The 25,852-nt window shown below is 40.5% G+C and overlaps 2 protein-coding genes across 2 annotated transcripts; both read left to right on the forward strand.

Moving 5' to 3' along the window:
* Window positions 1-1,448: 1,448 nt before the first annotated feature.
* Window positions 1,449-16,639, forward strand: LOC140924000 (uncharacterized). The gene is made up of 6 exons (XM_073374006.1): window positions 1,449-2,052; window positions 3,386-3,624; window positions 5,135-5,423; window positions 6,030-6,138; window positions 7,589-14,444; window positions 15,824-16,639. The coding sequence occupies exons 1-6, from the start codon at window positions 1,569-1,571 to the stop codon at window positions 16,637-16,639; spliced, it is 8,793 nt and encodes a 2,930-aa protein (XP_073230107.1). The 5' UTR covers window positions 1,449-1,568.
* A 120-nt stretch (window positions 16,640-16,759) lies between these two features.
* On the forward strand, window positions 16,760-25,388 carry LOC140924001 (uncharacterized). The gene is made up of 7 exons (XM_073374007.1): window positions 16,760-16,765; window positions 17,491-17,718; window positions 18,886-19,149; window positions 20,295-22,056; window positions 22,493-22,701; window positions 23,153-23,330; window positions 24,352-25,388. Exons 1-7 carry the CDS (start codon window positions 16,760-16,762, stop codon window positions 24,435-24,437), a joined length of 2,733 nt encoding a protein of 910 aa, XP_073230108.1. The 3' UTR covers window positions 24,438-25,388.
* The last annotated feature ends 464 nt before the right edge of the window (window positions 25,389-25,852 follow it).

The raw sequence follows: 25,852 nt of genomic DNA on the forward strand, positions 1-25,852 counted from the left end.
GAGATCAAGCAGAACACAAGTAACGATCCCCACACACTTACACTGGGTACTAGAGACTTTTCACGGGACAGTTTCCTGCTTCAATCAAAGTTATTTAAATTGACTATATATGAAAGTCAGGAATACTAGATTGTTGTCATAGGGCGTCACAGCTGACGTAAAAGGGCTGCACACAGAAAACTGGAGACCTTGTACTCAATCACTGTCAGTCCAAGTAGCGCTGCTCACAGTTACTTAGCCTGGAATCTCGTAGCCTGTTTCAGGCTCCGAGAGATAGTTGAGTCTGCTGAATTGAGAAAGCGCGAACGCAGAAAATAAAACGGGACGAAACTGGGGAGAGCCTGAGGGGCGGCACCTTTTTCCTTTTTCGCGCCCCGCAAACTTTTCGCGTGCCTTTTTCTTTCGATTCTTCCGCACTATCTGAGAGCCTGGAACAGGCTAGGGATCTCGATGTTATTTTTTTCGTATATAATTACTGATAGTTCGCAGCCATGCCGCAACAGTGAGGCGTGAAGCGCCGAGAGAAAAAAGTAACAGTTGCTTGCTTGTGTGACCAGAGGTCCCCTCAGGAGCTTTCTCACGTGAGCACAGTTGGAGAACGAACCTCTGGAGCCAGGATAACAGTTACTATTTATAGAACTGAAACTCAGACACAATGAATTGAAATTAACTTTAGCGATTTCCTCACTTTTAATCGTCCTGTCATTAGAATGTCACGTGTCTGTGGCTTTTGTCATTAAAATGACAAAAATGCAAACATTGCAAATTAGTCACTCTGACGTCCGTTCATATTAAAATTGTGCTATTCTGGCTTTACCCTGTTCCAGGATGACGCGCAAGTGAAAGACACGCGTTATATTTTCGTGTTCGCGCTTTCTAATTCCGCAGACCCGGAGCCTGGAACAGGCTATTCTGATTTACGGTACTTGACTAAGGTCAGGAGCCCATAATGATGGGCTCCTGCTAAGGTTGTGTCCTCACTGGTTCCCAGCGAGTATCGTATTCAGCCGCCTGTTACGGAAACTATGGGTTTGTTCCCATTTGTGTCCAGCAAGAAGCAAAAATCCTACTCCGATCGGGCACCAAGCTCGAGTTGAGGGGGGCTGTACTAAGTGTGAACTGTAAGGCCTTTTCAAGCACTCCTCAAAAGCCAACTTCTAATCAAAATCTTTTTTTGAGTTCGTCTTTGTTGAAAGTGATTATATGCAGTAGTCATGTGTAGTCCAAGTCTAGACTTTCTTAACTTAAATTGAAAACGCGAATTAAATTATTTTTGCTAAAATAATTTCAATTTTTGTGACCGAAAAGAAAATGAAAGACTGGGTCCTAGCAAGCGCAAGCCTCACTTCAAATTTCCCACTTTTCATTCAACTGACCAATCACAATCGAGCATGGCTTCGGTTTGAAGAGCAACTGTCAACTGTCATTGATTTTCACGAAATCCGAGATCGAAGAACGATCGATCGTGTTACTCGAAGTATTGGTTTATGGCGGGATTTTCAAGATCAGAGTGCGATGGAGTAAGGGTTGTTTCTTTTTCTTGGTGAAATTGCAAGTCGAGGTGAAAAATGAGTTGGGCTAAAGAGGAGTGGAAGCAAGAGCTTTCGGCGAACGCTTTAAACAAAGTCTACGATCTCGAGCAACGATGCGAGACGCTACAGAAGGAAGGGAAACAAAGACAATTCCAACTGGACAGTTTGCAAGCCGCGATCGCGAAGCAGAAGAAATTAACAGAGGAAGAAAAAGCGAATAATTCAACTCTTAAGAAGGAAAACCATTCTTTGAGTGAATCCATACAAGAACTAGAGCGAAATCGCGACAAGATTCTGCATGATTTAAACGCCAAGGAAGGACAGATACGTTGCCTCGACGGTAAACTTGCTCGATGTCAGCAGCTTTTAGATAATGAAACTGCCAAAGGAGCGCAGCTAAGAAATGACATGGACCATTTACAGTACGAACATAATCAGGTTATTGGTAAATTGGAGAAGCAGAGTGCTGATTTCACAAAGTCGAAGGAAGCCAATAACTCACTTCAAAGACAGCTTGCAGGTAGGTCGATCGAACAATTGATCAGTCGACATGTCTTGTATATTGTCTCATGGCTCAGATTTCTTCATAAATGTAGAACCTTTTCTTGGCTATCTTCATGGCATTTGATAGCTTAGCGTAATGTCTTTTTAAGTTATTAAACATCTATATCTTGGCAGGAGCTACAGTTCTTTCTCTCTCAGATTATTGATTATGGCCAAAGATTCCCGCCATATAATTTTCATTTGTATCTTACATGGCGTAGCTTCTGTCAAGTTGGTTGTTGTAATAATCGTTGTCCACAGATTTTTAAGTGAAAAACATGCAGTTCATTATCGAGAGGAAAAGCATTTAACATCAACCTGATTCAGTTTTGTAGTCTTTTGATTGCCTGTTGAAAGGGGAAATCTATTAATGTGACCCAACTGGTCTTTAGAATGACCTTTATAAGTTGAAGTTATATGTCAATTTATCATAACTTCATACCAACTTCAACGACATCACTTTTGCCAGGAATTCCTTCGTATTTACAGTGGGCAAAAATATTGTTACAACACGATCGTCAAATGGACTACTTCAGAGAAAAAGAAGCATTTGCACCCCTCCCCTCTCCCCTCTGTTCAAAGTTGGGGGGTCTTGTAAAGTTTCTTACTGGCAGATCATACACTGGCTCAACATTGTATCGAGAGGATAGGGGAGGGAAAGCTTCATTTTCCCATTTATAAGCAAACAAAATGTCATGAAGGCCCTTTATAATTTATGTCACCTATTGCAGCTTATTGTGGTTCATTTGTTTGTTTTATTATTCATACAATCAAACCCCATTAATACAGACACTGAGGGGGCCAGAGAACGTGTACGATTTACAGGGTTTCCGTATTAAGCACATCGTGTTGTATAAGTCAAAAATACATCTTTTATTTGAACAAAATTTTATAACAACAAACAGAACATTAGCATCGTCCAATTAAACATAATCAAACCGTCACAAAAACTGTCATTTCATTTCCGCAGGGACAAGAAAAACTGTCTGTTATGACAAGTGTCTGTATTAAGCAGGTGTTCATAAAGTGGGGTTCGACTGTACAACAACTATGGTTGGCCACCTTTCATTTTCCATTTGCTTAGGGGTACATTCTTCTGGTGTGAAACTAATGCATTGACCTAAATAATAGTATTATAATGTAAAAGAAAGGAACTTCACTTTCGGAACTTCATTGTGAAGATGATTGACTAGTTGGGAGTTTTTAGTGTTTTTCAATTGCTGGTACATGTATAAACCTTTTGGGAGAATCTGCATTTCCTTCTTACTCAAGAAAGTGATTAACAATTGCTGTTTTCTTCATCCACAAAGGACACAAAGAACGTGTAAGGATGCTAGAAAATCACCTAAAATCCCTTGGAGAAGAACCCAACTCAAGAGCCAAGAAAAGCTCGTCAGGATCCGACTCTGAAATGGATTGGCAGTCTGGTGTAGAGGTGAAACTGAAGGAGGCTGAAGTGCATCTGCAGCAAGAAAAAGAAAAGAGACTAAAGGTCGAGAGTGAACTTAATGAGTTCAAGGCAGTTGCTGCTAAAGCAAATAAAAATGAGGTGGAGTAATAAACTTTGCTTTAATTTTTGACACAGATTTTCAATGAGGGATTGGTACAGAGTAGAATAGAGTACTAAAGTGTGACGTCATAAAAATTTAGAAGGGTTTGTATGGAGTTTTCTAAGCATAACTGGGCTACGATCTCAGAGACAATTTGCCCCGAAATGCTCATTTTTGGCAAGTAGGGTTCTTGGACATTGTTCTTTCAGAATATTCTGACAAATCCCATAATTTCAGAAATTTCATTTTTATGACGTCATCACTTTAGTACTCTATAGAGCTAGGGAAAAAGGCAGGGAAAATACTGCAACAGATGTTTTTCTTTTGCATGCTTTGTTTGTCCACTTTGTGTTCTTCTTTAATGTCTAAATGCCTGAACAGGCTAAATTTTTCCATGAGGTGTCTTAACCTCAAGAAGTTATACCCTGAAGTCTCTACTACAGAGATGTGGGTCATAGTATTTTTAGTTTCATATTACTAGTTTTAATGCTATCTTACTCCTAAAGAGTTTGAAGAGTTAGTATTATCTCAGGGTTATGATTTAAGAAGGGTCTAGTGTCTTAAAACTTTGAAATCCTGGGTACCCAGCAAGTAAATTCTTCACTGAAGAAGGGTGCAAAGAAAGTCAGTTTTACAGATTGCCATTTCGATAAACTGTAGCTAGCATGTACTAGCCCAACAGTCATTTTAACTACCCCCAAAAAATTTTTTTGATAAGCAGGATTGACCACAGTTCTTCTGTAATTTGAATTCTGCAAAAGTCTTAACTTGCTCGTCAGGCAAGAAAAAAAAAACAGAATTCACTAGCCCAATAGCAAAATCCACTAGCCCCAGGCTATGGGACAGACCCTTCTTTGCACGCTGTGAATGCTTAAATAATAAAATAAGCTTTCCAGTCACAAGCTACATGTAGTAGCCTGGGGCCAGTGTCATAAATCTAATGAGTTTTAGTGCAACACAGCATCACAACATTGTTGCAACATTGCAATACTTTGTTGCACTAAACATTGTCCTTGCAAATCATCTCGTGTAACATCACCCTAAACCCCAAGATCAACACACAAATTCTCCAGACTGGCCTCCATACTTTTCTTGAAAAATTGTTTGAGAGAATTTGGTAAAAGATCAAAGCATAATTATTTTCTCTGGTGATCATTTTATTAATCCCTATAACCTTTCTTCTTGATGATATACTGATTTTTAGCAGAAAGTTGATGTTACGAAAAAGGTTTTTCACCTGCTCTGGGGAGGACATTTAGTACAGAAAATTCCAAAACTCAGAGCAAAAATTAAGGAAAAGTAATGAATATTTCTATATTTTTCTGTTACACAAGCTGTCACTTTACAATGCTGATGAAGTCTGAGGGATTTGGATGAAATATTCATTTATTTTTCTTAATTTTTTCTCTGAGTTTTGGAATTTTCTGTACTAAAAATTAATGTTGGCTACTCTTGGTTTTAAAATTTTTAACCACTAACTGTATGTTCTTTGTAAAAACACATTGTTAGGATCCTGTCACCTCTGTATCGGAAACAAAAGTACCTCATGTGGATCATCAAAATGAGCTTCAGTCAGAACATGATCAGTTGCAAGCTAAAATCAAGGAGCTGTTCTGTGCTACTGAAAAATTAGCCCAGAAAGATGCTGAACTGCAACAGAAGGTCAAAGAGCTGAATAACATGTCAGAAATCTTGCAGAAAAAGGACAAGGAGCTGTCAGAATTAAAAGTTAGTGCTGCGGAGATCTCAAAGATTAAAGCGGAACTGGATCAAGCAAATGCTACTGTTGCCTCCTTGGGTAAGTGCTGATTGTAATTTACTAGTCAGTGGATCCCATTCCTGTGTCATAGTCAAGCCTACCCCCATAGATCCCATTAATGAATGGATTATTTGAAAAATGACTCCATTTGTTGTTGCCGCAACCTGTTTCAAATTCAAATGTGCTTTCCTGCAGGGGTAAGAAGCAGTGAATTTTTTAAGATAACCTTCCTGTATTTGGTCAGGATGAAAAAATCTAAATGGATGAATTACCAACAGATTCAAAATGAATTAATGAACAATAAATTCATTAATGGAATCTCATGATCAGTGTGTATGCTGGACCTGGCTTGTCTCTTATTTAGGGTTAGAGCAAGGCTGTCACTAAGAATTCAAGTTGTCACTTAGATACTACAAGATGGCAGGGAATCGAACATCTTGGGATTTCTTTTGGTTTATTTTTCTTCTGTTTTTCTATGAAAGTAGCCAGACATCACGTTCCTTGTAGCTAGGAGAAATTCCTAGCCCCCTCCAAGAGTTTGATAGATGCAAGCAAATTCATAGTAAATGTTTGAGCAGTTTGACATTCTGCATAATTGAATTTGCCATGCATTTACTGGTAATGCATTTTTTTTTACATTTACAGAGAAAAAGGCCAAACAAAGAGACCTGGATATGGATTGCCAGCGTCACAATTCAGAGGCTGTCATCAAAGGAATGGAAGAGAAATTGAAGGAAAAGGATAAAGATCATAGGTGTGTTAAAAAGTTCAATGAGTTTATTGTTCTGTTGTGGACAGTAACCTCTACTTAATAGCCTAGCCTCCAAGCAGACATTCTTAGTGCTTCTTTCCTGATCTGCCCCCCAACATGGCGAGGAATGCATGATGAAGCTTTAAGATTGTTATTCTGAGAAAACAGCGGACATTTGGCGATGCCACCACTGGTTTCCCCGCGAAATGACTTCTGAGCAGCGACTGCAGAAATTCCATACTGGTGACAGATCTGGGTTGTGTTTCTGATTGGTTGAATGAAGCAAGATTGAAGCATATTTTGAGCCAATCAGTAGCAATACCCAGATCTGTGTAGTGACGCATTATCAGTATGGAGTTTCTATGCTCTTTTCATCTTTTTGCAGAAAAGCCAGTGGTGGCGTGGGGAAATGTCGGCTGTTTTGTCAGGCTATAAAATTGTCTGCAAGATTTTGCGTCCTTTGTATATTGTTAGGGTCGCAAGCTGAATCACAATGAAGAAATAAAAAGAAATCCTCTGTGTTTGCAATGTAGATCTTGTTGATGATCACACTGACAGGATTTCTGTTGTAATTTTCTTGTGCTAAATGGCGTTAACCCTGTAAGAAGGGACCACACCCATAGTAATGACAGTCCCTCTGTCACCTACAAGAATCTATATAAAACACTTGCATGGAGTAGATATCCAATGTATATTAGAACTGTCTCGGTAATATGTAGATTCTTGTATGGTGATTTCACTGCAGACCTCCACATAGCTCCATTGCTTAAAACGTTCAACCAAGGTCGTGGAGGTGGTTTCCCATTTGGGTTTTGGGACACATGTTGTTTTGAGTTGGTGCTTGTCGTATCCTTAACACTATAGGCAAAGTTATTATCCTTGTTTCTTCTTGGTTGTTGGTATAGTGAGGAGGCAGCGTGGCCAAGTGGCTAGAGCGCTGGACTTGCAATTCGGAGGTCCCGCTCTGGGCCGGGTTGTTCGAAGGTGGGTTAAGATAACCCAGGGTTAGTGCAAAATTTAAACTCAGATATGAGAGCGTAAAAAAAAATTCGGTTTAATTCTCTTTGCCTACAATTTGATGACTGGATACTCTAAAAAAAATATAAAAAATCATCTGAGAGAGTACTTTTGTTGAAAAGAAAAAGAAGCCCTGGTTAAAATTTAACCCTGGGTTAGCGCTAACCGGCGTTTGAACAATTGGGCCCTGGCCGCTAGCTGGATTTCCTCACGGTAGTCCCAAGTTCAAATCCTCAGCCACGCTTGTAAATAGCCAGGTGGGATGCTTCCGGCCAGTTGGGATTCTTAATCCTGTTAAGTTCAATTTGAATTATTTGTTTCAGGCATTTGCTCGCCCCCACTAGCATTAGTACTATAAATACTGCCAAGGGTAAATAACGGAATTATTTATTTATTTATTTATTATATTTACATTGTGCCTATTGATCTGTTACAGGGAGGATATTAACTCACAGCTACAAACTATCACTGCTATGGAAAAGCAGTGCAACGATCTGGAAAAGAAGTCAAACACTTTACAAAACAAACTTGATAACAGCCAGAAGCTAATTGAATCGAAGGAACACGATATTGCAAGGTTGAAAACAAGTCTCGCTGAAGCTGAAAAAACAAGAAAACAGCAGAGTTCCCAGTTGGACAACAGGTTTACGGAACTAGAACAGAAAATGAAAGAAGAACAGCAAAAATGTGCAGAGGTAAAGAGGGAATTTGAGGGAGCGAAAACAGCTCTAACAGAAAAGGAGAATAAAATTGCTGAATTGAATAAACGTATAGAGCAGCTGAGTCACACTATTCAAGAGAAAGAAAGAGATTTGAGTTTAAAGGGAAAAGAAATGCAAGATTCCCAGAGTGAAGATAAAAAGAGGCTGGCGTCAGCGCTGGAAAACGTTGCTTTGTTACAACGCGAGAAGGCTGAGTTGGAAGATGAACACCGAAAGGAACTAGCGAGAGTATCGGAAGAAGCTAGTGCGACTGTGAAGGAACTTCAGTTGGAAAAACAGGAAGTGTCCAAGCTGAAAGAAAGGACGGTACACTTGGAGAATGTCATAAATGACAAGGAAAAGCAGAGTAAGTTGGCCGAGGAATCTCATCAGACTTTATGTGAGAAGTTGGGGGCCGTAGAGCTAGAACTGACCAAAAAAGACGAGGCATGGAAGAAAGAGAAGGCTGTAATGGCCGACAAAGAAAGATCTCTACAGAGTGCTCTTGAAGCCATGAAGAACGATTCCAAAGCAATGCAGCACGACTATAAGAAAGCTTGTGAGCTGGCGGATATGAAATCTGCGGAGGCAACCGATGTGATTGATAAGTTGGAATCCTCGCAGAAGCACGTGTATGAACTACAACAAAGAGTGACTCGAACTGAAGCAGTTCTTAAAGAGAAAGAAAATGCTGTGAACATGCTGAACCGAGAAAAAGAAGAATTGTTAAAGGAGCAGCGCATCAAAGAGGAAGAGGCAGAGAAAAATAACGCTGAGCTTAACCAGTTGTGCGCAGATCGCAAAACAGAAGTTGAGAAGTTAAAGGAAGTAGTTGAGTCTATGAACGTGAAGCTTGATACATCTAAGGCAGAATGCGCAGTGAAAGAAAAGGAGGCGAAAGATTTAGCAGCAAAGTTGGAAACTATTCAGTTACAATGCGAGAATTTGGAGAATTCTGTGCAATGCCTAGAGGAGAAGTTAACAAACAGCCAGGAAATTGTACAGCAGAAAGAAGCGTGCGTTAAGGAAGTATCCGTTGAGTTGGAATCCAAGGAGAGGGCGTTGTGCGAGGCCCAAGAAAAACTTACAGAGGCTTTGTCGACTCTTAACAAACTTGAGCAGACGTGCAGCTCTCTTGAAATGCAACGAGAGGAAAATCTGAAACTTTTCAAGAACAAAGATGATGAAATCAGTTCGTTAGTGAAGGATGTTGATGAGATTAGAGGTGTCACCGATAAGAAACTTGCTGAAATGAATGAGCAGTGCAATGCCACAAGGAATGAGTTTGTGTTCTTACAAGAGAAAGCGGAAAACCTGGAGACGTTGCTTAGTAACAAAGAATCAGAATTGGCAGCTGTCAGTCAAGAGGTGACTAAGTTGAGTGAGGACGTTGCGTCACTACAGCAAAGTCTGGCCTCACAGGAGCAAATTGCTAGCAACAGTAAGCAAGAAAATGAAAAGTTGGCTAGCGATCTCGAGCAAACATCTGCGGTTCTGAAAACTCGAAAACTAGAGTTAGAAGAAACGTGCGAGAAACTGAAAAATCTTGAAGCTGAGCTTCAGTCAGTTCATGGAACTAAAGATCTCGAACTGCAGGAATTACGGAATGAGGTCGCAAGCTTAAGAAAAAAATTTGAACAAGCAAATGCCGTGGCAGAAAGCAAAACAGAAGAGTTGAAAACAACAAAGGAGCTTTTAGATGCCGCGGAAGGAGAGAAGTCTGAGTTAAGTTCTATGCTTGATGAACTTTGCAGTACAAATTTCAAACTGGAAGACCAACTTACAGAGAAAGCAACGCAGCTGGATCAAATGTCAAAGTTGATAAAAGCCAAAGATGAAGAGCTGTCGAGTAAGTGTACAGTCATAAAGAACCTTGAAACATCTGCCGATGATGAGATAATCAAGATGAAAGAACGGTGTTCCTTACTGGAAAACGAACTCGCAGCATCGCAGGAGAAAAATACAAAGTTAGAGGCTTGTTCTCAAAACAAAGACGGTGAGATTAGTGATGCTAAGGTCAAGATTCAAGAACTGACTTCTGAGGTCAGGAAGCTTCAAGACGATCTTGCTTCACAGGTTGAGCTGATCGAAAGCGTTGAAAAAGAAAAAGAGGTTCTAGCAGAAAATCTGCAATATAAAACAACAGCATTAGAGAACAAAGACCAAGAGTTGAAAGAGGTGTCAGATAGTTTGGTGGAGCTGAAAAACAGTGGGCAGTCGTCACTCGAGGAAGCACTTGCCGAAGTAGAAAATTTGAAGAAACAAGTTGCCTCTTTGTCAGAGAAGTTGGACCAAGTCAGTGTAGCGAGTGAAATGAAAGACCAGGATGTTGAAAGCATGACTGAAATACTTCAAACCGCAGAAGAAGAGAAGGCAATGCTCGGTAAACAGATTGAAGAACTGCGTGAGAAGAATTGCGTTTGCGAAGAACAGCTTGCAGATCTTCAGAATAGATTAACACAAGCATCAGAAGTCATTAAGACGAAAGATGAAGAGGTTTTAACCCAACGTGCAAACATAGAGAATCTTGAAAAAGCAAGTGGAGAGGGGATGGAAAAGTTAAAGGAGCATTGTAGTGTTTTAGAAAACCAGGTGTCTGTATTGGAAGAGAAGTGTGCCCTTTTAGATGCTTGTACTCAAAGCAAAGAGGGTGAGATCAGCAGTGCCCAAGCAAAGATTCAAGAACTAAATGCGGAGATAAGGAAACTTCAGGATGATCTTAGGTCTAAGATGGGTCTGGTTGAAAAAACCGAGAAAGAGAAGATGGTGTTGGCGGAAAATCTTCAGTATAAAACAACAGCCCTTGAAAATAAAGAAAAGGAACTTGAAGACATGGCAGATTGTTTCAAGGAGCTGAAAACAAATGGGCAGTCATCATTTGAATTGAAACTAAAAGAAATGGAACATTTGAAAGAGGAATTCACATCTTTGACCGAAAAGTTTGATCGAGTCAGTGTCGCCAGTGAAATGAAAGGTCAAGATATCGAAAGAATGACTGCGTTACTTAAAACAGCACAGGAAGACAACACAAGGCTGAGTGCACAGGTTGGAGAACTTTGCGAGAAGAACGTGTTGTTGGAAAGTCAAATTGCAGATGTGAAGCAGAAGTTTGAAAAGCAAGAAACTGTTCTTGAAGAAAGGGGAAGGAAAGTCACAGAATTGTGTAAAAGTTTGGAGGAGGAAAAGCAGAAAACACTTGAGTTGACAAAGAGTTACGAAAGTGAAATAGAGCTGCTTAAAGGTGAAGTTTTGGTGGCGAAAGAACAACTGGAGAAACTCAGTGCTTTTGTCGAAGTCAAAGGTCAAGCTACAGAATCAGCGCAGGAGCACTTAGAAGCTGTATGCAAAGAGAAGGATGGACTTCTATCTAAGGTAGATGAAATGAGTGTGCATTGTAAGGATTTGGAACAAAAGAGAGATGAAATGGCTGTGAAGATTGAACAGTTGTCAGACATTTTGAAACGTAAAGATGAAGAGCTGGCAGAGAAATGTCAAGTTCTTGATGAGATTCGTCAGAAAGAGAACGGTGAGAGAGAGGCTGAACTGGAGGAAGAAATCACTGTGAAAGAGAAGGAAATTGCGTCACTACAAGAAAAATGTATACATCTGGAAACTATTGTTCAGAGTACACAAGATGCTGTCATTGCTGCGGAAGCTAAGCTAGGACAGTTCGAAGACGAACTTTGCGCAATTCAAGACTTGCTTGCGAAAACCAATGACCAGGTAAACAGGGGAAAAGAGGAAAATGATTCTTTGCTGGCGAGACTGGAACAGACTTCAGCAGCTCTTGAGAGCAAAGAAAAGGAATTTAAAGAATTATCAGAGTCATTTGAAACAGCTAGAAACACGCAGCGTGAGGAGTCGGAGAGGCAGTGCTTGCAAACAGAAAGCCTTAATGAACAAGTGTCGTCGCTGATGGAAAAGCTGGAAAAACTCGCGGCGGTTGTGGAGACAAAAGATCAAGAGATAACCGCACTGATTCAAGAACTTAAGTCTACGGCAGAAGAAAAGGCAGGATTTGAGGGTAAAGTGGATGAACTTAACAGCTTAAATAAAACTTTGCAGGAGAGGAACACTGATTTAGCAAGCAAGTTAGAACAGCTCTCAGAGGTATTGAGAATCAACCAGGACGAGCTAGGCCAAAAGCGCTGCGCTATTAAAGAGTTGGAGTCAGTTAATGATAGCGAGATTACTGAACTAAATGAACAAACTATGGAGCTCAAGAAGCAAGTTTTGGAGTTGCGAGAAAAGTGTGGTCATTTGGAAGCATGCGTCGAAAGTAAGGAGTCAGAGTTGAAGGATTTGCGTTCCATCGTGGAGACATCTGAGAGTACTACTGCAGTGGAAGTCTCCTCCTTGAAAGAAGATTTAGCGAAAAGGGAAGTTGAACTGAAGAACAAAGCGTTCACAGAGGACGAGCTTAGGAGCAAGCTTGCAAACAAAGATCAACAGCTCGAAGACGCGAAAAAAGCTCTCAACCAGCTGGATGTAGATTTGCAACAGCTGTCGGTACAGAAAGAAATGTTACAAATGGATCTGGAAGAGAAGAATTCGTCGATCGAGGCGCTGAACAAGCAGGTTGAAGAGCAAGGATTGGTGGCGTCGGAACTGAGAAAGAAAATTGGGGATGTAGAGGAAAGAAACAATTCTTTGAGAAAAGAACTCGAAGATCTGACTCGCCAACTAGATGAGAGCTTGTCGAACGAGGAAAAGTCCGGAAGGAACATTCTGTCACTGAAAGAAAAAGTGGAAAAGATGGAGGCGGTTTTGTCAGAGCAAAAGCAAAAACTTATCGTCAAAGAAGAACATATTGACTCCCTGAAAAAAGAGCTTGAAAATGTCAATAGTCGTCTCACTGAGAGTCTGTCGAAGGAGGAAAAGAAGGAAAGTTGTGTTGATGAACTACAGCAAAACATCCAGGTTTTGGAAGCTCAGTTGTTGAGGGAGACAGATAAGAGTGGGTCCTTGTCAGCGGAACTTGTCAATGTGCAATCAAAAATGAACAGTGTTATTTCAGCACTTGGGGAGAAAGAAAGTGAAATTGCAGATCTGAGAGAGAGTAAGTTGGCAAACGAAGATAAAGTGTCAAAACTAACGAAACAACTTGACGACAAAGAAAAGACGCTTAATGTTGCAGACAGTGAGAAAATGAAGCTAGAAGCCCAGTTGAAAAATGCTGAGATCAAAATCGGGGAAAGCATTATGCAGGTCGATAGAGAAAGAGAGTCTGTTGTGCTGGAATGGAGCAAAAAGTTTCGAGAGAAATCTGAAGAATGTGTCTCGGCTACTGAACAGCTTCAGAAAAGCAAAGAAGAGGTCGTGCGGCTAAAAGATATGGTTGTACATCTTGAGAATGTCTCATCTTCCAAAGACCAGGAAAAATTGAAGATGGAAAAGTCTTACGAAGCCTTCAGTGAGAAAATGCAGGAGAGAGAAGATGAGTTGTTGAAAGCCTGTAAGGATCTCGAAGAAGAAAAAACATCACTTCTTGAAAAGACCAGAGATGGTCAAGCAACTATGGAAGCTTTGAGACACGAATGTAAAGTTCACCAGCAGGAATGCAAAAAGGCGTGTGAACTTGCAGATTTTAAGGCTCAAGAATACAGAGACGTGGTTGACAAGTTAGACGATTCACAGAAGCATCTTCAAGACGCGCGCCATCAGCTCTCTCGAGCTGAAAGTGAGCTGAGGGATTTCAGAGAGGAGTTACAACAAGCGAGGTTAGAGAAAAGCGACTTGTTGGAAAAGATAGATGCGAAATATGAAGAACATGAGGCTAAAGGCAAAGAATTGCAACAGGAGATTTCCTTGAGAGAAGCAAAGATTTCAAAACTTACTAGCCAACTAGAAAGTAGCGACGCCGCGGCAAGGGCTGTCGAAGCGGAGAAGCGCGAGCTTGAAGAAATATTGACGCGCACCAAAGAAGAACTTAGTGTAGCCACAGAAAAGTTAAACACCTTTGCCAATGAGAAAAGTGAAAGGGAATTAATGATGAGAAGCGATGAAGAAACTGAGAAGATGATCAGTCTTCTGAAAGAACAAGTTCAATCTTTAGAAGTAAGTAGAGCTGAGCTTAAGTGTGAGTTAGAAAACGCGAAGGATGAGGCAAATCGACAGAAGAACACTGCAAATTGCTTGCAAGAACAGCAAACATCTGCTATGACAGAAAAAGATTTAGAGCTTAAGCAAATGATGGATGCAATGAAAGATCAAGAGAATCTCGCTATGGAAAAGTTGGAGAAACTTCAAAAAGAGCTTGATTCGCGGGAGATAAAAGCAAAAGAGATGGAGAAAAGAATTGAGGAAACGCTGTTGGAGAAGCGTTCATTATCGTCATCGCTTGAGCAGAAGACTGCTGAATTGATTCAGTTGAACAATAAGAATCTGGAGCTTGAGAATGTGTGTGAAAAACTCAAGCAAGAAAAGGAGAACGTGGAGGATAGATTAGCTCTGCAGAGCAGTAAATTAGAAGAAATGTCAAGTGAAAAAGCAAGGCTTTGTGAAGAAATTCAGAATGTTAAAGATGAGCTAGAGATGACGAAGAGCCATGCAGCTGAACAGATGACAGATATTAAAGGCGTTCAAGTACAGGTGAGAAGTTGTTTTGTTTTTTTTTTGTGTCATTGACAATAGATCGTCTCTCTTAAGTTTGCTGTTAAGTAGCAGGACGGCCACGATAAGGAAAAACAATAATCAGGTAAAAATCTTAAATCTTTTCAGTCAGTAATATGATAAGTCAGAGAACTACTTTTCAGGTTGCCCCTGGGTTTCGAACAAAATTTATATAAAAAACGTTTCATCCAAAAAAAGAAGAAAAAAAATGTAGTCGATCGATTTTCTTCTCCAAATCTCGTGAAAACATTAAAAAGACAAAAAATATGAGGAAAAGAATATAAGCAATCTGCAAAAAGCTGAAAAGGAGTAAACGTGATGTCCGTGAAAATTGTTTTGAGTTCAGGGAAAGTCAGGAAATTTTTCTTGATTAGCAACCTTGAGTGTTCCTTGAGTTAAAAATTAAAAAACTGAAAGATTAAAAATTAAAAAATTTAACCAGCATGTTTTTTTACTTCGGCGGAGCACGAGGTAAAGGATTCGCGACGCTCAGGAAAATCCCAAAGTGTCTTTTTAGGGGACATGATTGGACACGCAAAGTCTGTAGTTTTTCACATTGTCACCTTTCACATTCTCTGATTAAATACTCAATTTTGGTTCAAGCCATTCTTCCATCCACGTCAAAGCTTCTTGTGCATATGTTGTTGTTAGAATTTTTTTAACAAGGTAAACCAGAATTTTCTTTGTCTATCATAAAAAATAAGGCAAGGTCTGGCTCGTCCCAGTCCTCTCTTTGGATCGCATGCCTGACCGAAGGGAGCGTAAGGGGTGATGGGAAGGAGGAGAACGAAAGGGAGGGACTCTATGTCTGTATCCATCCCACGACCCCTCGCTCTCCGCCGGGCTTCTCTCGTTACTAGAGACCTTTAGACTCCAGCACTAGAACGACTACGAGTGCGAGATTTGACTTAAAGTTTGTTCGCGTACTTTCAAGTAACACCCCGGAACGTTTCATGTACTTCTTTTTCACCAAAAAAATATTAACATTTTTATCTTTACTGAAGGAGGTTAAGCCATGTCCCGGCCGCAAAATGATAAAACCCCCAACACTTTACAACTTCTTTTTGCTACCACGACATTCTCGCTAAAACTCGTGGTAGAGTGATGACGTCAATCACGTTTTCCCGCCAAAATTACACTTGCTCACGCGCGCGCAGTACTTAGTATTGAGAAAATCTCGTATTCGTAGTCCTACTCGTCTTAGAATCTAAAGGTCTCTAAAATTAATAGGAGAATGAGAGACGATTGAGGACTAGTCAGGGGCAAGGTAACAAACTTGAATGAATACTGATTAAAACTTAGAACGAATTTTACCTATAGCACATCCACTGAAACAAAATTGTATGGTTTATTCATAGAAAGATAAAGAGCTGGAAAAACTGCAAAACCTGCTCAGTGCAAGATGTTCTCAAGTTGAAAAGCTTCAAAACAATCTTAACGATCAGACTGAGAAGTTGGAAACTCTCAAGTCCCAATTGCGCTCACTCACGGAAGAACTTGACTCTGTTCAGGCAGAGCATGAACGATGCCAGCAGAACGCAAATGGGACCAGTAATCTGCAAGACCAAGTTCTAGAGTTGGAGCATTTACTGTCACGTGAAAAGTCAAATACCGAGGTCATGATGCGCGCGTTTCAAGAACAAGAGGAACAGTGGGAAAAAGAACGAGTTAAGTTGCTATCAGTGGCGAAGAATGACTGGGGGAGTGAACAGTCCTCAATTTTTGCTGAGGAGAATGCTCAGTTGAAGAGAAAACTGGAGGAGCTGCAAAATGAAGTAAGCGCCAAGGAAAGGGATTATCTAGAAGCGTTGCGGCAAACTGAGAAACGGGTTTCTTCTGCGGCAAATCTGAAAACAGACTTTCAAAGCAAAATAAGAGAACTTGAATCTCAGTGCGAGGAGTTGAAGTACAGCTTGAAGCAGAAAGATGAAGAAATCTTTGTAAAGGAGGAGAGTTTGAAGCAAAGCAAACAGGAAGTAGCTAACCTTGAGGCCAAGTACGCCGCGGCAGGGGACGTGGAACGTGAGTTGAGGCATCATCTTGGTGAAGTCACCCAGCAGCTGGAGTGGAGCAAGGAGGTGAAATCTGGGCTGACAGAGGGCAACAACGAACATTTGGAAGCCTCTCAAGAAACATTGACACAAGCACTGAATGAGGCAGAAAAAGAGGTATAAGCTAATGTATTACTTAGATCATGAGAATAATTTAGATAACTTAAAAAACATGAAACTTCACATGGTAGTGGTGGTGGTATTGATGATGATGATGATGATGATGGCGACGATGACAGGGAGATGATGGTAAACAACGTTGTTGTGAATGAATGATTGCAGTTTAAACAATCGCCACTACATATGCAAGAATGTACCTCAGAACAGTCCTTAATTATGAATGATCATACTCCGGCAAACGTTAGCACCACCTTGTGTAACAAAATAAACAGTACGACAGGAAAGTAATGTCCAGTAGCTTTCATTTGAATGGTCACACTTTAGGATTTCATCCACAGATTCAAAAGTTAGAACTACCTTGTACAGCATAATAAACAGTACCAAAGGAGATTATTGCTCAGTAGCTTTCATTTAAAAGGTCACACTAAAGGATTTCATCCCAGACTCAAAAGTTAGAACCACCTTGTACAGCATAATAAACAGTACCACAGGAAAGTACTGCTCAGTAGCTTTCATTTGAATGGTCACACTTAAGGATTTCATCCCAGACTCAAAAGTTAGAACCACCTTGTACAGCATAATAAACAGTACCACAAGAAAGTACTGCTCAGTAGCTTTCATTTGAATGGTCAAACCATAGGATTTCATCCACAGACTAAAACGCAAATATTGTACCGAAGGCTCAGTAAACAGTACCACGGGAAAGCGAAACCGTTACTGCTGAGGTTTCTCAAGAGTGGTTATTCAGAAAACGTTTACATAGGACTGAAAAGAAAGGATGGTATCACACAAGCGACGGTCTGCTACCGGGAGTTGTAAATTTGATATCTGTATTTATGCTTTCGTTAATACAGCTTGCAGTTCTGAGGGCAGAGAAACAGGACAAAGAAAAGTGGCTTGAGGAGGAGAGAGTACAGATTGTTGAAGCGGCCAAGGAGTTTGCGATGAACCAAGAGCAGACCTTTGTGAAAAGGATTGACAACTTAGGACAAAAGTTAGCTCAAAAAGAAGACGACCTCCAGGAAATGGAATCAGTCATCAAGCAGCTTCAGTATGACCTGAAAACCGCACAACAGGAAAAGGTGTGTAATATATCACGGTTTCTCAAGTCTTTTTTTGTTTTTTGAATTATTTTCTTGGTTTACATACCGTAAAATTTCGAAAATAAGCCCCGGGGCTTATATTTTTCAAATGCCCTTTTTGAGGGGCTTATCTACGGAGGAAAATTAGCGTATCAAAATCGATTGGACTAGCCTTATAGTTGGAAGTAAATTTAACGTTTTTGCTTTGTTTTACTTTGTATTTGAGGGCAATTTTCCAAGTACAAGTCCCCGGGTGCTAATATTTGGAGGGGCGATTTAACGGAGGGTTTTTTGCATTACCGGTTTGACGGGCTTATATTTGGAGGGACCTATACATAGAGGGGCTTATTTTCGGAATTTTACGGTATATGAATATAAAACGTAAGCAACGAAAGTAATTTTGAGACATTTAGCACCCAGGGTCGGGTTTTTCGAAGCTGGGTTAAGATAACCCAGGGTTAGCGAGAATTTGAATTCAGATATGAAAGCTTAAAAAGCAAATTCATTGAAATTCTTTTATCTACAATTTGATCATCGGATGTTCTATAAAGAATAGAGAAAATTATCTGAGAAAATGCTTTTGAACAATAGGAATTCAAATAGAAACCCGGGTTAACATTTATGCCTGGGTTGGCGCTAACCGGCTCTTCACGTGAAATAATTCTTTCATGTTTTTTGCAATTTTCTTGAGACTGAAAACGGGTAGCTAAACGTGTAGAGGCCACAAACCTCAAACACCAAAAACGCCGAAACTGAAACTGCCGTTTGCGGTTCGCGGTGAACTCGAAAACCTGGGTGGTAACTGTCTCTAACTAATGACTAGAAAGGTATGTAAGAAAACGAAATATTCACATCTACATTGTATTGCCGTTCTGAAATCGGAAACGCAAATCAAATTCCAGAAGTATTTAATACTTTTGAACCGCATCTCGTCCACAAGTCCGAGCTTACCATATTATTAATGCGCGCGCGTGAACCAGCGTCATTTTGGCGGGAAACGCGATAGCCGTCGTCATTCTGCTTAACCTCCTTCAATACTTAAAAAATCACCGTGCTAGAATACTCGAGAAAATACGAGAATACGCGAAAAAAAAATACTATAAAGCTAATCTTGTCCTCGCCGTGGTTGCTAATGGTCTCTATTTCTATCTTGTAAACTCTTATCAGAATGTCATGCTTGAAGAAGCCGAAGAGCGGGAGCGAGAGTTTGACGCTCAGAAGAAGCAGTGGAATTCAGGGAGCTTCAGCTATGAAAAGATTCAGCAGTACATCTCAGATTTGGAAGAGGAACGTCAAAACGTGGGGCAGTTACAGGAAAAATGCAACGGACTGGAACAGAAGTTAAACGAACTTGAAAGCGACAACTCGTCTTTACAAAAGAAACTTTGCGAGATGCAAACCCGGCATAAGAGTGACAGCGATGAAAGAGAGGTTGGAGAAATGTCTTTCTTGCTTTTATTTATTAGAGCGATTTTCGTCTGACCTTGAAATGAAAACGCGCGAACAAAACAAAAACAACAAACGAACGGAAATAGAGCGATTTGATTGGTTTATCGAACGGTTACAAACGCACCTGGCTTTTGGTTGGTTAAGCGAACGCTCGGCTGAAAAAACTTCATGCCCGAAGAACTTTCTAGAAATTGCTTTGACGTCATACTGCAACACGATTGGTCAATCGAATAATGCCTTCTCTATATTAGGGTTTTCTTTGGCGGGAAAACGAAGAGTCCATGTTTTGTTCTTTTCATCCATTGGCTGCTAAAACAAATAACAAACACTTACGGAAACCATTTTTCAAGGTCATACGAAAATCGCTCTATTAAAAAGGCTTTGTAGCAACGGTGAAAATTATTGTTTCATGATCAAGAGATATGCAAGATTTTCGCAAAGACGATAATATCAGTTCTTCATGAAGAACATGAATTCAAAGTGGAAAAGCCCAAGTACAAGAAGTTGGAGGTCATGCAGCTGAGGATCAAAAACAAATCCGAACTTCCAGCTGGTGAATAAACCATCCCGGATTAGTCCATACTAAGTTTTGCAGTGGTGATTGATTAATACAGTGTATCATTTATTATTGAAGATTAATAAGTGTGAGAGACAGTGGAAGGGTGGGGCTTAAAAGAGAGAGGGGGCTTATTAACTTTCTTTCCCTGAAAAGGGAGGGCTTATTAGAGAGGGGGCCTGATAAAGGATTTATGGCGATTTATCATAGAAATAAGCAATTACAGTAACACATTGAAGACCCACCTACTAGAACCGTCCAGTCCAAATGCGTGTGGTTCCTGTCTTGAAAAAGAAGCATATAATTATTTCTGAAAAGCAAGATCACAAACACCCTGCCTAGATTCGCTGATTTATTGTTTTCTGATTTTCCATACAAATATCAGAACCTGTTCAATATTTGGGCGCAATTGAATATCATATAACAGGGCTTTGAATGGCAATTTTTTGAAAATCCTACAGGTTCTAAATAATTAGGTTACTCGTAGGTGGGCTTTATTACTGTTGTCGAGAATTCGTTGCTTTTGACTCGAACAGGTTAAACTTTTATTCTCCCTTTTATTTTCCTTTAGGTCATAGAAGATGACTTACACAACAAAGTCGATTCTCTGCGCTCAGAATCTGAAAGTCTAAAGGACATTTTACAGAGCAAAGAATCTCTTATCACCGACATGACTGAAGAAAAAGTTAAGTTGTTAACAACAACAGAAGTTTTAGAAGACAAGCTGAGAAATTCGAGCCAAGCTGTGACGGAGCTGCAACAGAAATGCGACCTAATGAGCGAGCAGTTGGATGCTTTGAAAGTAGAGAAAGGCGCTTTAGAGAAGGAAAAAGATGTATCAGTACTACAGAACACACAAGAAAAAATGCATCTCGAAAATTCAGCCAAGAAAGTGCAGGAACTCCAAGAAAAGCTTGATAAAGAGGAGACGAACAAAAAAGAACTGTTGCAAGTTGCAGACGAGATGGAAGGGCTTCTGAAAGAACAGAAGGCACATGCGGAGCAAAAGAGTAGGGAGCTTGTTGAAGTAGAGAAAATGCTTAAGCTGGGCGAAGCGAGGGAAGAGAAGCTGACATTTGCGTACGAAGATCTTCGAGGAAAACTCGAAAAGCTAGAGAAAGAGTTCAAACAGAAATGCAAAGAGCTTACGCAGGCAAAAGAAGAGTTGAAACAAGCGCAGGAAAGGAGTGAAGGATTGAAAGAAGAATATGAAGCAGAGTTAGATCAAGTTAAGTTCGAGCTGAGAGATTCTAACAGTGACTGCGCGTTATTGAAAGGAGAAAATGAACAGTTAAAGCGCGGTTCTACTGGAGGTAATGATCAGTCTGCTTGGAACAAAGAGAAGAAAAAGCTTCTACATCAGTTAGAGGAGTCGAAAATCAGGTTTAATCAGGCAAAGAGCAGTCAAGAAAAACTAGAAAAGGAACTTAATCAGGCGAAGCTCAAAGTGATCTCGTTAGAGAGCAAAGGGAATTCCGCGGAAGCAGAGGAAATAAAGCGCCTTCAAACGCGAATGAGCGAACTAAACCAAGAGCTTCAAAAGTGGAAAGGAATTGCTAGTAACAAGGAGAAAGTGAATAGCAGTAGAAAAGAACTTTCGGCAAAAGCCGACGAAATAAAACGCCTACAATCTCAGATTAGTGAACTTAATCAGGAACTTTTGAAGTGGAAAGCTGTTGCTAATAATAAGGAGAAAGCCGATGTTAGTACCAATAAAGACGCAGAGATTAAACGCCTTCAACAGAAATTAAGTGAACTGCAAGAGGAGTTGGAAAAGAGCAAAACTTTGGCTGATGAAAAGAGAAAAGCGGCTGATAAAACTCTGGCTACAAACTTGAAGCTTGTCAGTAAGATTGAAAAACTTACTCGAGGGAAAGAAAGTCTGCAGAATAACCCCAATGACGGATCGTCGCCTAAAGAGGGCGCAAGTGATGAAAGAGCTACACCAAGTTCTGCAGGCCCACTAAGACCTCGCGTGAGCGTGAAACAGGCTGCACTTAATCCTGGTGTGTTCTCGCCTCTCGCAAAATCCATGGCAAGTTTAGACATCAAGTCCTTAAACACAGCTGCAACCGATACGGCGGAAAACAGACCTGAGGCTTCATCATCTACAACCCAAGTGACGACGGCGGCTGCTGTTAGCGCGCAGCCAGTGGCTGTACGTACAAGTGAAAGGAGGCCGTCTCGCCGGGAGAGAGAAACCGTAGCCTCTGCTGTGCCGCAGATTGAGAAAGAGAAGGGTTCAAGTCACGGAATAATGGGCGTGGCTACTAGAAGAGGTATTCCCAAACAATTTGAATCCATGGACAGCAAGAAAAGACCAGGAGAACTGGGTATGTTTGGTAGTATTAGTTTCAAACGGCAGAAATCACCGATTTCGTTTTGTCAAAAAGGGTTAAAAACACAGACCACATTTGCTGTCGGTACCGCATTCAAGATAAGTGATCGATGAGTAACTTTTAACATTGGTTTTGTTAGTGGTTCCACCTGACCAAACACGCCTTCTAGTTTAACTGCATAGCGTTGTCCTTTACCCTAGGCGTTTACTTAATATTTGGATGAGGCGTGAAGATTTTAATTGACCCATACGTGATTTTTTTTTTATTGACTATAATACCCCTTTCGTTGTTTTATTGTTAAATGCAGCCTTCACTTTGCTCTTAGAAACAAAAGACAGGGGATAGTTTTGGGTAAGAATCGGGGCGCTTGTTTTTCGAAGTATTCCATCAATTTCAATCTTTGGACTTACATGATTTTCTTTTTCAACAGTCGCCGAAGGCAGTCAAGCCAAACGCTGTCGACTGTACAGCGGTAGTTCGGCTCCTTCAGAACAAAAGGTCCCCGAGGGGATCCCTGAAGTGGTAAGTAAGGGATTCGCCAGTATGCCCGCCCGAACCACTGCAACTACAACTGGTGTGAAAACTCGCAGTACAACAAAGAGGCTGACGACACGAACAACAGCTTCTACACAAGATCATGTAAGTTAACCCTATAAACCCTATAAACCCTAAGATCAAAATGTGAATTCTCATTTGTTGCCCCTATTCATTTCCTATAGAAGAAGTGGGGAGAAGTTGATAAAATATCAAGCAAATTCATCTTGTTTGATCATGTCCGTAATTCTCATGATTACTCTGTTTTACAAACATTGATATAACAAGGAGAAATTTAATGCTGATCACTCTTAGAGCTTAAAGGGTTAATAGGGATCATATCTTATTATATGGCTACAATAGCACACGCGCTCTGATTGGCTGTTTTCTTGTAAAGACCGGGCTTTACTAGCCACGTGTATCCACAACTCGATATTCGCACGCTAAGCATGAACCAATTCTTAAATATTTCATAAGTGAAAAGCTAGTCTGACGTGTTACCTGTATTTCCCATGAACTGAAAAAATTGTAAACCTGCGTATTTTCTTTTCTACAGAAAGAAAACCCGATGTCATCTCGCTCACCCCCACGAGTGCAATTTGCCCCTCCGGAAATGCCCCTGTCGCCTCGGAAGACAAACAGAATCAGTACGAATGCTCCCCAGGGTCCCAGATCAAAGATCCCTAAGCCCGGAAGTAGTCAAGTACCACGGCCAAGCAAGACAAGGACAACTGGTGAGTATTCCTTATAAAGCCCCCAAGGGGGGTTTATTTTTTTCATGGTAGAGACAGGGGGATTATTTGAGAGGGGGGACTTATTTAATTTAGCAAAGATGGTAGTATTAGTTGTCCATAAAGAACTAAAATACAAAGTGGAAAAACTCAAGAACAAGAAGTCGGAGGTCATGCAGGCGAGGAACAAAAACAAATCCGAACTTCCAGTTGGTGAATAGACCATCATGGATCAGTCCACACGAAGTTTTACAGTCATGATTGATTAGTACAGTCCAACATTTATAAGTGAAGAATAATGATGGGGAGGGGAGGAGTGGGGCTTAAAAGAGAGGGGGGTCATATTAACATTCTTTCCCTGAAGAGGGGGGGGGGGTGGAGTTTATAGAGGATTCACGGTACATGGCCAGCAAGCTATTGGAGCAAAAGAAAACGTTTACAATAAGAAAAGATGGTTTGTTTGGGACACTAATATGGCCCCCAGTTCATTGTTTTGGAACACCAATATGGCCGCCGTGATGTCATGTGAAAACGCACTATAGTTTATAAGAAAGTTTGGGGGCAAAATGCATCAGCTTTTTTTGTTATCGTCATCCATATTATCGTTATCACTATGTGTCTCCAAATCATCATCGTCCTTTCCTCCACTAGTGTTTTTTACCAACATCATAATCATCATAATATTTTAAAGCTCATTTTTTTTTCATTATAATCATAACCATTTTTTCTCGTCGTCATTATCGATATCGTCGTCATGTTCAACAACATCATCATCATCATCTTCATCATCAACTCTGGCTTCGTTGCCGGCTCCAAGAAATGAGAACAAAGCAATCGTCACAGCCAAGAAGCCAAGTTCTTGTCTGCTGATCTTTATTTACCTTGGACTGAATCAAAACATTAGCGTTGACTGTTGCATTTGCTCTCGAACCGACGGAACTCGAAATGGTAAGGACCGCATACATTCTGGCTTTGTCGCATCGAAAAATAGATTTGTAATCGATGATTTTGTTTTCCATTTCAGCTCTGGCAAGACCCAGAGCCAGAGTTTTACCAGGGGAAGAGGCTAAAAAACCAACAACAAATCAGGAAGAATGTAAAATGCAATAAAGAAAGAAAGAAGAATGGCGTAAACATGTCAATGAACAGTTACTTCGCTAGTGGTAAATGATTGCATCCAGTTGATACAGAGATAGTCCTTTGTAGTTTGAGAGGATTTTATCTAAACGGCAAGCAGGACATTTTCTGTTATATGCTACGACCTTTGTTGTACCCTACCAGTTAAATTTACCGTTGGAACATTATTATTATTTTTTGAGATTCTGAATGCGAATGTTCAAAACGGTCAGTCATGTGTTTAGTAGAAGACTGTCCGTTTACTTTTGTAAATATTTTTCTACCTTGTTGTTGAAAGGCTGAACCTTGTTCAATTTTTAAGTTTACACGCGGCCTCTCATACGTAGCCTCTGTGTTACTAGTAACGTCAAAGTTACGTCTGTGTGAACATATGGGACAGTGGAAATCCATCCTTACCCTGGGTGCCAGAGACTTTCATGCGTACAGTACCTCAAAAGGAATGTGGGCTCAAGATAAAAACAGAGCGCGCGCGAGGGAGACTTGCTCTCCCATTTCGCGCGCCCCACTTTTTATTGAGAACATAATATTTCTTTCGAGCGCCTGCTACGCAGGCTATTCAGGCGCGGTTTCCGGTTTCGGAAAGTCTTCATCGCGACCTTTTGCAGAAAGCCTCTTGACCAGAGCTCTAATGCTTTAATAGCGTCGAGCTAATCCCGAGTATGGTTAGATCGGTTTAGTTCAGCGGCCAAACCAAAACATCCCGCCATTCGCGAGAAAAACCCCTGATACCCGGGGTATTGTAGTATCAGTGAAAGTTCTGTTTTTACTAGGAGTATAAAATGGTTGTACATGTTGTATCTAGAGGCCAACTCCTGTATTAAAGCAAATTATGAAAGTAGTGTTTTCTGAATGCAGTTTTTTTGAAGTGTATTTTTAAAAAGCTGTTCCTTGATGGCTTGAATGTAATAAAACAATTGAATGTTACAGCCTTTTTGTATTTGGTTTTACCAAACTCTTTGCCAGTTTCTTTGTCCTTTCCCTCCTTTAGCTTGGAAACGAAGTTGGGTATTTGCCAGTTCCTATGTACTACGTGACCAAAGACTTTCAGATCAACCTCGTACCCAGGGTCCTCTTTGTCATCCTACGTCTCTTCTCAGCCGTGGCGTAGGAAACAACAGAGTGTCAACTTGTTTTGAGGAAATAAGGAAAATGTTTCCCGAAAAGCACAAGAGACTTGGCTTAGGGGAGGGGTAAGAGGGCACTTTTTCATGTATAATGATCTATAAAACTGCCCACCTACCCCTCCCCTAAGCTAACATTAACACTTAGTTCTCACTTGAGGCAAAATATTAGCTTAGGGGAGGGGTAGGTGGGCATTTTTTGAGAAAGGTATAGTTATCCACAACAACAACAACAAGAAACAGAATGATTTTAATCAGACTGACAAT

Source organism: Porites lutea, chromosome 14 (genome assembly GCF_958299795.1).
Source record: "Porites lutea chromosome 14, jaPorLute2.1, whole genome shotgun sequence".
NCBI classification, from domain to species: domain Eukaryota; kingdom Metazoa; phylum Cnidaria; class Anthozoa; order Scleractinia; family Poritidae; genus Porites; species Porites lutea.